Source organism: Drosophila gunungcola, chromosome 3R, assembly GCF_025200985.1.
Source record: "Drosophila gunungcola strain Sukarami chromosome 3R, Dgunungcola_SK_2, whole genome shotgun sequence".
Classification (NCBI taxonomy): domain Eukaryota; kingdom Metazoa; phylum Arthropoda; class Insecta; order Diptera; family Drosophilidae; genus Drosophila; species Drosophila gunungcola.
This window is the reverse complement of record NC_069139.1, coordinates 24,244,374-24,260,215: the sequence shown is the minus strand read 5'-3', so window position 1 is coordinate 24,260,215 and position 15,842 is coordinate 24,244,374. Positions and strand designations below refer to the sequence as shown.

General features: G+C 39.9%; 5 protein-coding genes across 8 annotated transcripts; 3 read left to right on the top strand and 2 right to left on the bottom strand.

Annotated features, from left to right (window-relative positions):
- Positions 1 to 273: 273 nt before the first annotated feature.
- LOC128266121 (uncharacterized) lies at positions 274 to 1,106 on the bottom strand. Its single transcript, XM_053002404.1, has 3 exons — positions 683 to 1,106; positions 454 to 622; positions 274 to 392 (listed from the first exon to the last, which is right to left on the bottom strand). Exons 1-3 carry the CDS (start codon positions 890 to 892, stop codon positions 286 to 288), a joined length of 486 nt encoding a protein of 161 aa, XP_052858364.1. The 5' UTR covers positions 893 to 1,106; the 3' UTR covers positions 274 to 285.
- Positions 1,107 to 1,645: 539 nt separating this feature from the next.
- Positions 1,646 to 3,024, top strand: LOC128260671 (general transcription factor IIF subunit 2). Its single transcript, XM_052993879.1, has 2 exons — positions 1,646 to 2,284; positions 2,345 to 3,024. Exons 1-2 carry the CDS (start codon positions 1,748 to 1,750, stop codon positions 2,639 to 2,641), a joined length of 834 nt encoding a protein of 277 aa, XP_052849839.1. The 5' UTR covers positions 1,646 to 1,747; the 3' UTR covers positions 2,642 to 3,024.
- A 152-nt stretch (positions 3,025 to 3,176) lies between these two features.
- LOC128260254 (uncharacterized) lies at positions 3,177 to 9,641 on the bottom strand. Of its 4 annotated transcripts, none has more exons than XM_052993370.1 (10): positions 9,167 to 9,641; positions 8,779 to 8,960; positions 8,118 to 8,332; positions 5,620 to 6,674; positions 5,180 to 5,457; positions 4,906 to 5,047; positions 4,199 to 4,839; positions 3,976 to 4,146; positions 3,754 to 3,915; positions 3,177 to 3,464 (listed from the first exon to the last, which is right to left on the bottom strand). In XM_052993370.1, the coding sequence occupies exons 1-10, from the start codon at positions 9,192 to 9,194 to the stop codon at positions 3,408 to 3,410; spliced, it is 2,931 nt and encodes a 976-aa protein (XP_052849330.1). In that variant the 5' UTR covers positions 9,195 to 9,641; the 3' UTR covers positions 3,177 to 3,407. The 4 variants fall into 4 exon arrangements, with proteins under 4 accessions (XP_052849330.1, XP_052849247.1, XP_052849069.1 ...); XM_052993287.1 differs by having other exon boundaries at positions 3,712 to 3,915; positions 9,167 to 9,640; XM_052993109.1 differs by having other exon boundaries at positions 3,177 to 3,915; positions 9,167 to 9,638.
- A 291-nt stretch (positions 9,642 to 9,932) lies between these two features.
- On the top strand, positions 9,933 to 11,180 carry LOC128260734 (mediator of RNA polymerase II transcription subunit 7). The gene is made up of 2 exons (XM_052993994.1): positions 9,933 to 10,345; positions 10,709 to 11,180. Exons 1-2 carry the CDS (start codon positions 10,016 to 10,018, stop codon positions 11,039 to 11,041), a joined length of 663 nt encoding a protein of 220 aa, XP_052849954.1. The 5' UTR covers positions 9,933 to 10,015; the 3' UTR covers positions 11,042 to 11,180.
- Positions 11,181 to 11,945: 765 nt separating this feature from the next.
- Positions 11,946 to 15,158, top strand: LOC128260446 (synaptic vesicle glycoprotein 2B). Its single transcript, XM_052993504.1, has 9 exons — positions 11,946 to 12,207; positions 12,496 to 12,931; positions 12,997 to 13,175; positions 13,240 to 13,421; positions 13,481 to 13,867; positions 14,266 to 14,383; positions 14,444 to 14,603; positions 14,661 to 14,788; positions 14,845 to 15,158. The coding sequence occupies exons 1-9, from the start codon at positions 12,162 to 12,164 to the stop codon at positions 14,898 to 14,900; spliced, it is 1,692 nt and encodes a 563-aa protein (XP_052849464.1). The 5' UTR covers positions 11,946 to 12,161; the 3' UTR covers positions 14,901 to 15,158.
- Positions 15,159 to 15,842: the final 684 nt, after the last annotated feature.

The window sequence follows — 15,842 nt, the reverse complement described above, 5'->3', positions numbered from 1 at the left end:
TTTTTATCATATCACTTATAATGATAACAGTCCCTGCTGTAAATGCCTGCGTTCGATGATCTTTAACTACAACGAATTAGGTTTTTAACCACCATAAAATCAAATATGTTTTCTTTAAAACACTAGCACTGACACAAACTAATTGCCTTGGTGCGTTACAATTGTATATCAAAACACACCTTTTAAATAAAAATTATAAATATAATGTGATAAAAAAAGCAATATTTTTATAATTGTTATATGGGTAAATGTGCAAACAAATGAAATCATCAACTGTCACTTTACTCATAGATTGTCTTCAAAAATGGGTGTTTCCGTAGTTGAGTTCATGCCTTCTTTAACGTTAACAAACATATGATAGTTCAAAGTAACACTAGTCTTGGGAAAGGGGTCTGTTGAAAGAAGAATTTGTGATTAATGTGGATCCTTGCGGAATCCCAATTTTGTACTCACATCTAGGACTAGAGCACAGCTCATTGCCGTTCAAAAACAAAGAGTGCAGCTTGGGTAGCTCGGTGTTGATATTTATGAACCGGAGAAAAGCCTGAGCCGGCTCACCATTCAAAAGATTAATGACCGCCAAATCTTTGTTGGGATACGTTTGCAATCTGGTTACAAACATCTTGAAAATATATAAAAAGTCAGGTTATAAATTGCTACACTAGACTTAGTAACTGCTTACCGCGCTAGATCCTTTGACTTCGAAAGTCGCCTTCCATCTAAAATTAAAAGTGTCCAACTTTGGCGCCGTGAAAATGCCGATTTGGGTCCTTCCATCATCTTCCGTGTCGTATCTGAAGTGATTATCGCAATGGTTCTCAGGTGTGAGTACAGACAGAGCAGGGCTTAGACACAGACTCAAAAAAGTCAGACCAATGATAGACCTCGACATGCCTCTGATGATAAAGTCTGAACAATGATTGGAAGCTATGCACTATTTCGTTCCATCTAAATCTTATCAAAAAGCTTTTTAGAACAGGTTTTGTAAAACGAAAGCTCTAAAGCCGGAGTTGAGATTCAATCACTTTCGAAATTCCCAATAAGATATGCCAAATCTTATCAAAGCTTTTAGAGCAGGTTTGCAAAACGAAAGCTCTAAAGCTGAAATTGAGATTGAAACACTTTCGAAATTCCCAATAAGATATGCTAAAAGGTTTTAATAAAATGTTTTATAGCTTGCAGTAATACCGAAAATTGCTGACAACACAGATAATAAAATCTATGAAAAAAATCCAAAATAACTTAAAATAGGCCAATAGCATATAATATAATATATTATATCTAAATTTTTGTGAAGGAAGGGGAAATTGGAAAATAAAGGAAGGGAGAAAGGGAGGAAGAGAGTGTGAGGGGCCAAAAATTTAATTGCGGATAGGTTTTGATGCCTGGCAGAAGTCCAGCAGGCGGTCAAGAAAATGTTTTTACAGCAGAAGCGGTACGATGGGAAAGCAGATCCTTGAAGAAGCTGTTGGTAAGTTTCATGCGAAAATAATTTTTTGTATATGTTTAAATTTCCCGCCTTGAATAACCTTACAATAAAATTGAAGACAAAAATTGTAAAATGTAAGATGTAAAATGTAAGATGTAGATACATAAAAATACCAAAAACAAAAATACTAAATCTTGTGTAATTTCATTACCGTTGCTTTGGCGTTTTACAGCACTACATTTGCGCCACAAAAACAAAAATCCGAAAGCGGTGCAAGTAGATTTGTAAATCCCTATTTAGCCAACGCAAACAAACAGAATGTCGAAGGACGAGAAGGACAAGACGCAGATAATCGACAAGGACCTGGATCTGTCCAACGCCGGACGCGGCGTGTGGCTGGTGAAGGTGCCGAAGTACATTGCCCAGAAATGGGAGAAGGCCCCCACGAACATGGACGTGGGCAAGCTGCGGATCAACAAGACGCCCGGCCAGAAGGCCCAAGTCTCGCTCTCCCTCACTCCGGCCGTCCTGGCTCTCGACCCGGATGAGAAGATACCCACGGAGCACGTCCTGGACGTGTCGCAGGTGACCAAGCAAACGCTCGGGGTATTCTCGCACATGGCCCCCTCCGAAGGCAAGGAGAGCTCGGCGAACCCGGCTGCGCAGCCAGACAACGAGAAGCTCTACATGGAGGGCCGGATCGTTCAGAAGCTGGAGTGCCGGCCCATTGCCGACACTTGCTACATGAAGCTGAAGCTGGAGTCCATCCGCAAGGCGTCGGAGCCCCAGCGGCGGGTGCAGCCCATCGACAAGATCGTCCAGAACTTCAAGCCCGTCAAGGATCATGCACACAATGTAAGTCTAACCATAGGCCCCCCTTCACTAACTCCAAATTAACCGCACTATTTTGGGCAGATCGAGTATCGGGAGCGCAAGAAGGCCGAGGGCAAGAAGGCGCGCGACGACAAGAATGCCGTGATGGACATGCTCTTCCACGCCTTCGAGAAGCATCAGTACTATAACATCAAGGATCTGGTCAAGATCACCAACCAGCCCATCAGCTATCTGAAGGAGATTCTCAAGGATGTATGCGATTACAACATGAAGAACCCTCACAAAAACATGTGGGAGCTCAAAAAGGAGTACCGACACTACAAGACTGAGGAGAAAAAGGAGGAGGAGCACAAGTCGGGCAGCAGCGATTCGGAATAGCATTAAGCAGAGCCTCCGACATACCTTGATTAAAAAAATATTTAAGTGATTGCATGATTTCGTTTTATTCCTTAAGAGCTACACTTAGACCTATGAAAAAAACATTTTTTCTTTCACTGTAAATATACATTCTCTTGCACTCTGGTTATACATACATATATACACTATAAACCTAGGCGACACTATGAACATAGGGATATCTATTAGTTGACGTTTTTCTCATGTACATACATTAATTGTAGAGCAGAAAGAAATCTAAATTTGTATACTTTTGTACAGTATGAGATCAGGTACTTGATACTAGTACTATCAGCTCATAAGGATTTCCAAAACACTGACTGTGGTCAATTTAAACGATCATTTGTCTATTTTTCAAAATGCAAGTCAAAGATGGCTAATAATAAATTGTGAAAGTAAAAGAAAAGAAATTATGGTAAAAAATGAAATAAAGTAATGTAAAAATTTGTATAATCATTGAGAACCTTAAATTCAAAAGAAAAAGGAAATGATAAGTTTCAAAAGTATAAGAAAATGAAATAGTAAGGCGAAAAAATTAAAGAAAAAACTTAAAGGTGGCATCAACTCATTCATATGCTTGAGGAAATCGAGCTTAGATAATACTGGTTGACTATTCTAAACAAATATTGCGTCATTAAATCTTAAAATAAAAGCTACTTTTTGTTGCAGCTCTGTTAAACCTAAGAAACTTAAAATACATTTGTACACACTTAAGGGAAATAAAATATATATCTGGCAAGGTATAAATCTAGCGCAGCCTCTTGATCTTGCTGTACTGCTGGGAAAAGTGCATTGCTCGCTGGGCCTGAAAGTAATATATTATTAAGATAATTCGAATAGGCACAAAAGCTGGACAAACGACGACGAAGAAGCTACGAATCTACACAAATAACAATTCAACACATTTAAGACAGATCACAAGACTACTATTAATTAGACCGGGATGTTGATGCCAATGAAGAGCCCATCGAAGATATCCCCGAGTCGTCATCGGCGGAGGACTGACTGATCTTTGGGATGGGCTGTATCAAACGCACAGTTTTTGCAAACACCTCGGGAGAAGCCGTTTCCGTTGACTTTCGTTTGGTCTTTACCGGCGCCGTTGGGCTCTTGGATGCATTCATGTTGCCCACGTCATCCTCAGGGTGGATTTCCATACCCTCCGTACTTTTTAGCTGCATACAAAACTGAGACGTCTCGTTGGGCTTACTATTATCGCTAACTCCAAAACTCAAAGTCACGTTACCGTTGTTTGCCTAAAAAGAGGCGTGTTAGGATTGAACTGTTTTCCATTTCGGAATAGCTTGTTAACTTACCAGCATTAGCGAAGCCAGCATGTAGCAACACATGATACTGGGATCCTTGTTTTTCATTACATCCGCTAAGGTGGCTGTTCCATTGCCGGCCGTGCAAACGTTTAATATTTCAGTGCTCAGGTCATTAATGTTGAAGTTCTGGCGCTCATGGGCTACCTGCCAGTCTCGAGTCTGTAACAACTCGGTTACTACTTGCGATTTGTATTTTGAACATGATAGTTACCTTAAGGCTGGAATAGAGACTATCGGGGTGACCAAAGTCCAGTGGCGAGTCGCTTCTCATAAAAACAGCGAAGTTATCTACATGTGCATCTTGTACCCTGTCGTCTGAAGCTTTTGTATTAGCAGGCAAATCCCTTGATGGAGCTTCGTCAATTATTGTAGCGTTGTCTAGCATCGTAGTGACTTCCATCGTTGAATGGTCAAGTTGAGTAACGTCTAAAACAACACTGTCCGTTGCGATTGGCTCAGTGGTGGTGTCTAATTCAGAGCTTATTGTGGCTTCCAATCCGCTCTCCATCCCTGCGTTGGCTGTAACCCCCAATCCACTTTCCGCTCCGGAGTTTTCAGTCTCATCAAGTCTTTCGGCATCTGCACTATAATTTACTACTGTGGCTTCAGTTGTAGTGTTTAAATCGGATGCTATTGATTCTCCCAATCCACTTTCCACTCTGGCGTTGACAGTCGCTTCCGCAACATTGTCTGCAGATTCATTTGATACCTTATTGGCTTGGTTTTCAACAGGATCTTCAATTTCAACGTTAACTTCTCCTATGGTGGAAACAGCCCCTGATTCGGCTCGCAACTCGTCAAAATCAAAACCAGAATCCAGTGTGGGTCGACGTTGACGAAAGCCCAAGAAATCTAGAATTTATTGATAACGCATTTTATTGATAACACAAAGTAAATAACAATCGCAAAACAACTTACTGAAATCCTCGTCAAACTCTAAGCTGACGGGGGAGCCGGGTATTTGCTCTTCTGTTTGGGGAACTTCTTTTTCTATCCGTACAGGCAGAGCTTTAGTAGAGGGTGAAGGCTTTGGTGCCGTCTCTCGCTTTGAAGGCAGACGCTGAAATTAGAAGAAAAACAATAACGAAATAAAAATAAATCTATATGCGTTTTAGGGTTTTAGCATATTTACTTATGCTAACCCTAGTTTATATTTAAATTTGTAAAAAAAAGAAGCAGAAATATTACTCACCGATTGCTTAAACAAGTCAAACACTTTTGGGAGTTTAAAAATACATTTACGGCGGAGGTTTTTTTGCGGAAGTCTCAAAATATTCAACGTTATAGGATAGCAGACCTCCCTTGGAACATCCATCTCAACCTCCGCATCAATCTTAGTGACTCGATCTGTGTTTTCTACTGGTAGGTTTATCACTTCCGCGTCGTTACCGGGTAGATCCAATTTTCTGGACAGCTGGCGCTGATCTTCTTGATCTGAAAGAACAACACCCTCATCGTCAAATGACTGGCCTGCCGTGGCAATTGCAATGCAGGGATGCAAATGCGGGATCAAGTACCAAAACAAAAAACAAAAAGAAATAAAAATGTGAGTATTTCAAAACTACAACAAAACGATTAAAAAAACACTTATCCGTAGTACGCTTGGCAGGCGTTGATTTGCCATTAGTTTACCTGTATGCAGCTGGGAATCAAAAACGTCGTCCATACCGATCCCGGAATCGAATTGCGAAATCTCCTGGATGGAGTCATCTTTGGCAGGTGGCAAGTCCAGTCTCGTGCTGTCCAGGACACTGGACTCGTTAATGGCCAATGTACTGCTCAGTGGTGGATTCTCTACTTGGCTAACGCTTAAAGAGTTCTCAACCTGGCTAATACTTAAGGACGAATCCTGCACTTGACTTTCGCTTAAGGCGAAATTTTCCACTTGGCTCGCGCCTAATGTGGAATTCTCCAACTGGCTGACGTCCAGCGTGGCATTGATTGTGCTGTCCTGCTGACTAGTGTTGATTGAATCGCCCAGGCCTGAATCCACTGATATTTGATTTTGTAAGGCCTCGCCTGACGCCAATGATTGATCGATTTCTGCTATCGTCACTTGATCCACGTCCATTGATTCGGCGGGCGCAGCTTCCTCCGTATCCATGGGCTCATTTTCGTCCAGTCGCACCTTTTTTGGAAGCTCAGATTCCGCGGTTTCCTCTCTCGTTCTTTTCGCAGTTTCATCTGTTCTTCTCGTCCTGACTGTGGCTCCATAGCGTGCGGCCAACATTTGATTCTCCAGCGCAATGTACTCGTCCAGGTAGTCCTTGGTCGTCAAGTGCTCGTTGAGTATCTCGGCGGTGTTCACTTGGTTCGTGTGCACATATTCCTTGATCAGATTCAACCGCTCGAATGGAATATCTGGCAGAAGGGTGTTATATCGATGTTCAACATAATACGTAAACATTTTGTACTGCTTTTTCTCATCCTGATCGTTAGGATTGTGGGGATCCACAATGGGGGCGTGCCTCCACAAGTTGGGCGGCGTATGATCCTGGTAAAGATACTCTATCGTTTGATTCCTCGTGCATTTCACAAAGCTCGTCAAGTTGAATCGTTTCTCGGGTGACATAGTCTTGAATTTTCGCGGTTCTACAGTGAGCATATAGGGATCTACTTCCTTCTGAGTTAGCTTTTTGGCGCGACGTTTACGCGGCTCTTCCGGCGTTGGAACGTTGTTGTCCGGCCTGTTGAATTGAGAAGGATAAAAATGAAAATATTGCTAAGTACATGTTAAATATTTATTACTAGCCCAATAGCATGATTCTAAAATTGACTCTACGTGAAGCATTTACTGGTTTAATATAATTAGTATTTATTCATCGTTTTAATTAGTCAACTAACAACTAAGTTCCATATTTATTATCTCAATTGAAGCGAAAAGTGATAAACATTACTGAATAAATTTCAATAATTTTATGAATTGAGAAGAATAAAAATGAAAATATTGCTAAGTACAGATTAAATATTTATTACTAGCCCAATAACATGATTCTAAAATCGACTCTACGTAAAGCAATTACTGGTTTAATATAATTAGTATTTATTCATCGTCCTAATCAGTCAACTTACAACTTAGTTCCATATTTATTATCTCAATTGAAGCGAAAATTAATCAACTTTACTGAACAAATTTGAATAATTTAATCTAATCTTATATTTTGCAGTATGATTTTTTGTCTGTGCTGCTAAAAATGGAATAAGCTTGCTTTAATTAATTAATTAATTTAAAAACAAACAATCACACTTTTAAAAATGTTCTTAAAGTTTTATTCATTTTTGCTCTTGCTCTTGAATTTTTATTTGCCTACCTCTTGTGTAGCTGGCTTGTTACTCATTTCTTTAAGTATTTAATAACAAACACTCACCATTTTTAATATTTTCTTTAAGGAGGTGGTAGGGTTTTAAACTTTTTTTTTTCTAAATCAACAGTATGTTGAGAATATTCTGTACAAATTTCAAGTCAATCCGACTAAAACTAAGGGTGTAACAACGTTTCAAACGACCGGCCGTGTTTACGTATTAAAATCTTTAAATTGATTTTCCCGCAAACGACTTTCGTTCGTGAACATCAGATTGTTTACGTATTAAAATCTTTAAATTGATTTTCCCGCAAACGACTTTCGTTCGTGAACATCAGAACTCAAAATTCATTATTTTTCTTTGAAAAGGTTTTCTTACATTCTTAGAAGTTGTATAATAATAAGTAACTGAATTTAAAAAAAAAATAGTATTATAGTTGTCGCCGCAAAAAAATAGGTTTTTTCGTCTTTAAAACCCTACCTTTTCTGTTGCTCTTGAATTTTGTGAATGATCTTATTTGTCTACCTCTTATTTTCCTCCGTTTAGCTGGCTTTTTACTCATTTCTTTAAGTACTCAATTTAATATTTATTTAAGAGAGAACAAAAGCGTGTTTCGTCATTCATTAGCATGTGAATAAACGGGAAATGAAGCCGGTTTTACTGATATTAACGTAAACAAAGCCGAAGATGGGGGCGTAAAAGAAAGCTCGATAAGCGGTATTCGGCTCTGATAAGACTGACCACCGGACCCAATGGCGATAATCGCTGAGCACATGGTTTTATCTTTAACTATCTTCATTGATTCTTATTTTCTGACTTCAGCCTACCCACTACTTCCGCCTGTCTGTTCCGTCTGTTTCTGCTTCTGAAGTTCCACTGTGCGCAGGGCTTCCATCTGGTGCTCCACCACCTGGTGCAAGTACTCCACGCGGTCTCCATAGATCTTTCCAAAAAATTGAAGGGCACTTCCCGCGCCCATGATGGCCAATCGTCCAGAGACATTCCTGTTTTGTAAACAGTGGCGCTGTAACTCCTTTATATACTATAAGAAGAAATATAAAGTTAGTGTTTTTTATTTATGTTATAATTCACTTATTTTAGTAGAGATTAATTTTCATATCAAATTAAGTATTTGATTGTTCCCAAATACATACATATGTATAAAAAATGTTCAATCAATTTTTTTAAAAAGTCTCAAAACGACACAGTCTTGACACTTTTAACTTAACATAAATGATTTGTTTTACTTCTATAAAGGAAGTCCATTTAAGGAAAATTTACCCTATAGAAACTTTTGAAAATCGGCTTGAACACGGCCTGTTGAACTGCAAAATCTATTGAGTGTGTTTGAAAAATTAAGCTTAAATAAAGTTACGTCATGTTTTTGAATTTCGGGAAAATAAAATTATTTCAGAAGTTATTTTGCCATAATTTAGATGGCTGCTCTAAGCGAGGTACTACTGTGTTTCCCTATGTTCTAGCACTCACATATCCCAGTGATATCCGCAGGTCCGTGGAGTAGTCGGTGTTCTTGGACAGCTCTTCGAGCAGGACGATTAGCGAATCGAGGTCCTCCTGCTCATCATACGCAAGGATGCACTTTGCCGCTTGAGTTCCAGTTCGGTTCCGGGCGATGTCCAATATCTCTCGACGCGCTTCACTGTGGTAGGCTGTATGGGCGATAAAGATCCAAAGTTGCTTAAAAAAAACATCACACCCAATCGGAGATCCGCTTTATTGTTTATTTCTCCCTGCTTCACACACTCACGCACACAGGCACACACAAACACACACGCGGTACACCTGAAATAGCGCTGACTTAATCAAGCGAAGATCGCCTGGGGCTTCGATGGCGTTACTTTGACCAGGTGCTTACCCGCTTCTTCCGGCGATTCCTGATCCATGGTTTACTATTCGGAACTGCGAAAAGTCTGTCCTAAGTTCGGTTCTGCACTTTTTACATTCATTCTGCGGGATGGCTTTGCACAAACACACTCACACAAACAAAAAAACACACGCGGACCGAGGAAAAACAAAATGGTGGAGGCACGCGTTCAAGTCTTCGATGGATTCAGTGACATATCCCCAATTGAGTCCTATTTTCCTGTTTTGTTTTTTATTTCATAGCAAGGAATTGGCGCGAATCGGTGCAGGAACGATTTCCTATTCACCCTCGTTATATATGTATTTCTTATTTTGTTTTGCTCTCCGAGCAAGTATCGAATGAGAGAAGAGGCGAACGCAAAATGTAAAGCGGCAATGCTGTTAGCCAAACACGTATGGTAACCCTAAACGTATCGATAAAATATTTTGCTTAGTATTTTTAGCACGAACACCACAAAAAATTTAACATTTATTTCTGTGACATGTTTAGCTCTTGTAAAAGAGCAACAATTTTTCGGAGTTATTATAAATAATTTGTTGTTTGTTTTTTTTTTAAGACTCTGCTTAAATAGAGTATTTATTAATATTTTCAAAACAAAAAGTTTCTTAAATTTTTTATCGTAAAAAATCAAAGAAGAATAAATTAAACTCGGCAAAATATTTATTTTTAAATGTTTATCATTTGAATGCTTATCATTTGAGCAATTGTCCTCGAGCCTGGTATTTTCTAGTATCAAAAATGCTGTCGATAGTGTCATCACTATCGTGCTTGACTAGCCCAGCTCTAATAGTGTCACCACCTCTACAAAACAAATTCCAAGGTGTAATTGTTTATATCGAAATGTCCAACCAGGAGACCCAGGTTTCCAGCCTGCCGATGCCGCCGGAGCGGTACATCGCCAACTACACAGAGGAGAACATCCGGCGCAATCGAGCGCCCCGCCCACCGCCGCCGCCCTCGCAGCACGAAGTGTATAGCATGTTTGGTATCCAGTACAACAACGATGAGATGATCCGGAGTCTCGAGTCCCAAAACATCAAGCGCCTAATCCCCATCCATTTCGACCGGCGCAAGGAGCTCAAGAAGCTCAACCACTCGCTTCTGGTCAACTTCTTGGACCTCATCGACTTCCTCATCCTGAATCCTGACAGTCCGCGACGCACTGAGAAGGTAAGGAAGATGGATTATATTGGCAAGCCATTCATATAACTTATACTTGGAGTTATTAATAGGAACCTCAAATGATTTATGCTTTAATGTATTATAATTCGTTTAGTAATAGTATCTAGTCATGTAAATCAGCATATGTAAATCTGTTCATGCTACTGCACCTTTCCAATTAAAAAAATTTATCAACTTTAATGATTACTAGTTTACGGCATTTTTAAGGTTTTATACAGTTTTCATTGATAGTTTTTGATTAAGAGGATAAGACTATACCTGATTTGTATAAAATTTTCTTTTCGTCGTGTCAATTCAATTTTAATTAATAGCAAATAATAATAATTATATCTTTGTTCTTCAATGTTTTAGATAGACGATCTGAGTCTGCTATTCGTAAATATGCATCACCTGCTGAACGAGTTTAGACCTCATCAGGCAAGGGAAACACTACGCGTCATGATGGAAATGCAGAAGCGACAGCGCGTGGAGACCGCCACCCGTTTTCAAAAGCACTTGGAGCGAGTGCGGGAGATCGTGAACACTGCCTTCTCAGCGCTTCCGGTTTTGGGGGATGATGACGAGAGTGGTGGGGCAAAGATTAAGACGGAGGTGGACCCCTTGGAGGCAAACGCGGCGGCCAAGAATGACCCCAGTTACCAGCACGATCGTATGTTGTGCAAACTCGTGGACGCCATCGAATGAGCTGGCAGAAGACTGGACTTCGGTGACACTAGAGATTGTGTCAATCATTGTGAAAGGCTTGGAAAAACGAGCTCCTCATATTTATAACTGCTTTTAGTGTAAGAAATAAAAACCCCAATTGTGTGATGTGCATCTTCCACGCTTTATGAGTAATTCATTCACTTGGCCCAAAATGTGTTTAGTCATGATGGAGATAATTTTAACAGAGATAAGATCATCCCACAGTCGTGTATCCCGAGATAAAAGCGAGTTGTTTGAGCATCCACAAATTTCACCGTTGAAATGACGTAGTCAACCTAAAGTGACAATTAACTCAAAATTCATTAAAAGAGATCAAATTAAAATGAAAAATTTCCTATCTTCAAGAAGGATTTAAATCTCGAAACATGGATTTGTAATTTATGGGAATTCTGTGTTTCCAAATCTGTAATAGAATTTAGTATTTAAAGAAAAACTGTTTGTTTAAATCTGGCAAAACCACACAAGTTACCCTCTTTTTAATGGTTGCCACCTCATAATATGAGCGTGGCTACCCCAAAACTGTTCATACAGTGCGTTTCATGATGTCAATATAGGGTTTCAATGTTAAAAAAATAGTAGCGGACTGTTTTAAAAATTGATTTTAGAAAAATCTGTATGTTTGTTATTATTTATAAACTAAGAAAAATAATATAATTCTGACTCTTTTTAATGCAATTTTTTTTTTAAATTGTTATTACTGAACCTCAGGTTTTTGAAACTCACTGTGCCTATTTTCTAACGCAACGTGTTCTTTCTGGATAAAAATGGTTTTATTAGTTTATAAGCTTCTTTAGATTGTAAAGTCCGCGATAAGAGATTTGTTGGTGAGTGAATCTTCAGTTTTATGGAGACTAACTCCGATAAAAACAGGTGCCATTCACTCTAGGAGATCATTTCTCGTTCAGCATTGCAACTGTGAGCAATAGGCGGATAAATTCAAATAAACTGGATAACCCCAAATAAGTGACTGTGAACTGAACTCTTCAAGGAATTTGTGCTTGCGTTTTGTAATCAATGACTGTAGCGCATTAATTGAACAATCAATTTCAAGAGCAAGTCAATTGTAAAAAGTTATAGTGAAAAAACAGAAATCGCCGAGATGTCGGAAAAGAATACTGAAAAAGTGGATCCTGAGAAGAGCAAAGGTAAAGGGAATATGAAAGTGCATAATGAAGAAAATTGAGTAAAGTGTACTTAAGATTATTAAAAACGTTAAAATGTGTATTTAAAAAGTCAATGGTGATTCTTTTTTCTTCCTAAGAGATTTGACTTGAGCTGTGCAAGGTGAATGTGGAAAATTTTCTACAAGTTGCAAAAATTTTACTCACGTTTCCAGGCAACGCGTAATGCCTTTATAAAAAAACTAAAATGAGCTTTGCAAAAGATTAGAAGGTGTCTGCCATAAAACAACTTTTTCATCTTATCAAATACAGAGCTGGAAAATGACAACGATGCGGATGGGAATTCAGATAGTACGGCGGAGGCGGCTGCCACGCCCGCCGAGGAAGGTCCTGCCACATTCGATAAGGCGATCGAGGGAGCCGGGTTCGGGCTCTTCAACCTAATGCTGCTCGTCGTCTCCATTCCCGCCCAGAGTGCCGCCATGTTCGAGTCCAGCTCCATGTCCTACATCCTGCCAGTGGCCGAGTGCGATCTTCACCTGACTCTGGAGGACAAGGGCGTGCTGAACGCGGTGGCCTATGCGGGCATGACCATTTCGGCCATTGCCTGGGGTTATCTGGCAGATACCAAGGGACGCAAGAAGATACTCTACTGGGGCTATCTGATCGATGCGGTGTGCGTTTTTGGAAGTGCTTTGAGTCAGAACTTCATGATGCTGGTGGTGTTCAAGTTCTTGGGTGGCTTGGTGTAAGTATAAACACATTTCTTATTATTATTTATTTCTTTATGCATATGTTAAATATTTGTTAAAGGGTAAATGGTCCAGCGGCCGTGCTCTTTACCTATTTGACGGAGATGCACGGACCCAAGCACCGATCATCCGTTCTGATGATCGTCGGTATGGTGACGTCCACGGCTACGGTTTCACTGCCTCTTCTGGCCTGGGGCATCTTTCCAAGAGATTGGGACTTTCACTTCTGGGGCTTGGACAGTGAGTTTGCCTATAAAGTTGTCAACAGAAGTAATGGAAATCATTAATTACTTAATGTTATTAGTCCACAGTTGGCAAATTTTCCTGTTTGTTTTGGGCATCCCAAGTTTGGTCAGTGGGCTGATTTTTTGTGGCATGCCGGAGAGTCCGCGGTTTTTGATGGCCCAAGGACGAAACGAGGAAGCGTTGGAGGCCTTCAAGAAGATCTACCATGTAAACACCCGGAAGCCCAAGGATACCTATCCGGTAAGTAAATAGTTTAAAAAAATTGTTTTTTAATTACTTATAAAATCATTTCTTCACAGATCAAAGCCCTTATACAGGAGGCACCAAACCGCAAAGCCGCCCGGGACGAGGTTATCTACACCATCGAGGAGAAGTCTGAAAAAGTGCCCTCGAAGCGACAGTCGCGCACCTTGGCGGAGAGCCTTCGATCCGGTCTGCAGCAGATGAAGCCGCTGGCCAGGAAGCCCCTGCTGGGACTGGCCCTCTGCTGCTACGTGATGCAGTTCGGCATCTTCCTGGGCATGAACACCATCCGGCTGTGGCTGCCTCAGCTCTTCGCCTCCATGGCGGAGTACGAAGCCCTGCACGTCGAGGATGGAGAGGACGCCAGCATGTGCACCATCCTGGAGTTCAGCGTCAATCAGACGGCGAAGACCGCCCTGAATTACGCCGACGCCTGTTCAGTGGTAGGTATCAGATAAAACTTAGAGATAAGGTCTCTAGATTATAGATCTGAAGATAGTATCAGGTTCGGATCTCAAGATTAGGCTTATCTGGCAGCTCACTTAACGCCTGTTCATCGTGATCATGACGTGGCTAGCACACAAAATAAATGATTGCCATAATCGGTCATAATTAAGTAGGTGTTAATTTCAATTATAAGTTAGTAAAGCATATTTTTGTTGAAGTCAGTAAATATGTTCTGTCTAATGACAATTAAGTCGCTAAGTTTTAATATCTTTTTTTATCCAACAAATGTTTATGTTTTATCTGAATTTTAAATGTTGATTTACATGATGTTTAAGATATTTTGTAATAAGCACATATTATAAGTAAATATATCTATTTTTTATATATTTTTTAGCCCAAGGTGATCTCAATGGACATGTACCTGAATAACATTATTGTCTCGGCAACTGGATTTGTGGGTTACTTTTTTGCTGGTGGAATCATCCGTGCCCTGGGTCCTAAGCGAATGTTGAGTACGTTTCACTAGAAACTATTTTCGGCATGCATTAACTAACCGCATTGCATATTTCCAGCTTATGGACTGTTTTTGTCGGGCACGTTTGGCCTGATACTCTATTTCTCCGTAAGCAGTCTAATGACACTTATTGTGGCTGCCACCTTCCTCACAATTACCGGAATTGCAGTCTCCTCGCTTCTGGGAGCTGTGGTCGTCCTGTTTCCCACACAATTAAGGTACTTTGTTAAGCCCTTTGATTGAAAACGAATCAACTTAAAGTCTTTGATTGGCAGAACTGTTGTGGTTGCCATTGCCATGATGTGCGGACGCTTTGGCGCCCTGACAGGAAATTTACTCTTCCCCGTGTTCGTTCAGATTGGTTGTTTGCCTCCATTTATAATGGTCTCTGCAGTGCTGATATGTAAGTAACCTATTCGAATTTCACCAAAAATCAATTTATTTATATTTATTTTACAGTGTCCGGCATCCTCTCAATATTCCTGCCCAATCCAGCAAAAGCGGCATTTTCTTAAAGAGACAGGCTTCGTAACACGCGGTTGAAGTTCTACCCTAAACGAGACCTATTGGAATGAATTTGTAATGGCTTTGTTTTCATCCAAATCGGTTTCCTTCCAATTTAAACCAGATCTTGTGACATTAGATAAGCTTTTGTTTAGCTGTACAAATTAGAGGTAACAAATTAACTGGCTTAGAGGAGATAGACGCTCAACAAATATTTATATTTACCTTAAGTAATCAAACCAAATATATCTTTATTGTGGTACAAATTACATTGCTTGGATAACTTGATTCAATTTGCTACAGCCCCAAAACAATACAATTCCAACGAACAGGAATATCCAGTGTTCCCTTAAAGGATTTGTCTAGTGAGCAAGGACAGAAGTCGACGGAAGCTGCGACATGCAAATCTCATTAGCACCAATTAACTGTAACCGGGAAAAGTCAGGTGGGCTGGGGTGCTTGCCTGAATTGGCAGGTGAGTTATCGACTGCAGATAAAATCAACCAGAGTTTCATTAGCTGCAGACAAGCTAAGTGGAAATTAGTGCCGCCTGGATTGACTTATCTGGCTGCTTTTGTTTTGGACCGAATTTATAAGATTGAGCGCTTCAGTTATTCGTAAACAACATGAACTTTCACAAAAAGTGCAAACCAATTTAACCACTTCAGAGCACCCTGGTTATTTCAAAATGCGATAAAAGTTTTAGAAAATACTAATTAGGATGGCATAACTGCATCCGTGCACTGCACTTATCTTCTGTTGAAATAGGTAAGGCATATTTTCTTTATATATGAAACACATTTCAAATTTGACTTACAATTAATTTATAAGTTGGCATTAATTAAAAGCGTTGAATGTTTTCAGCTTATGTACCCGTAAAATGTCCTTAATATAATTACCGATTTTTAACCAATAAAGTTCATATCCTATTTAATATCCTCGCTTAAAAACGC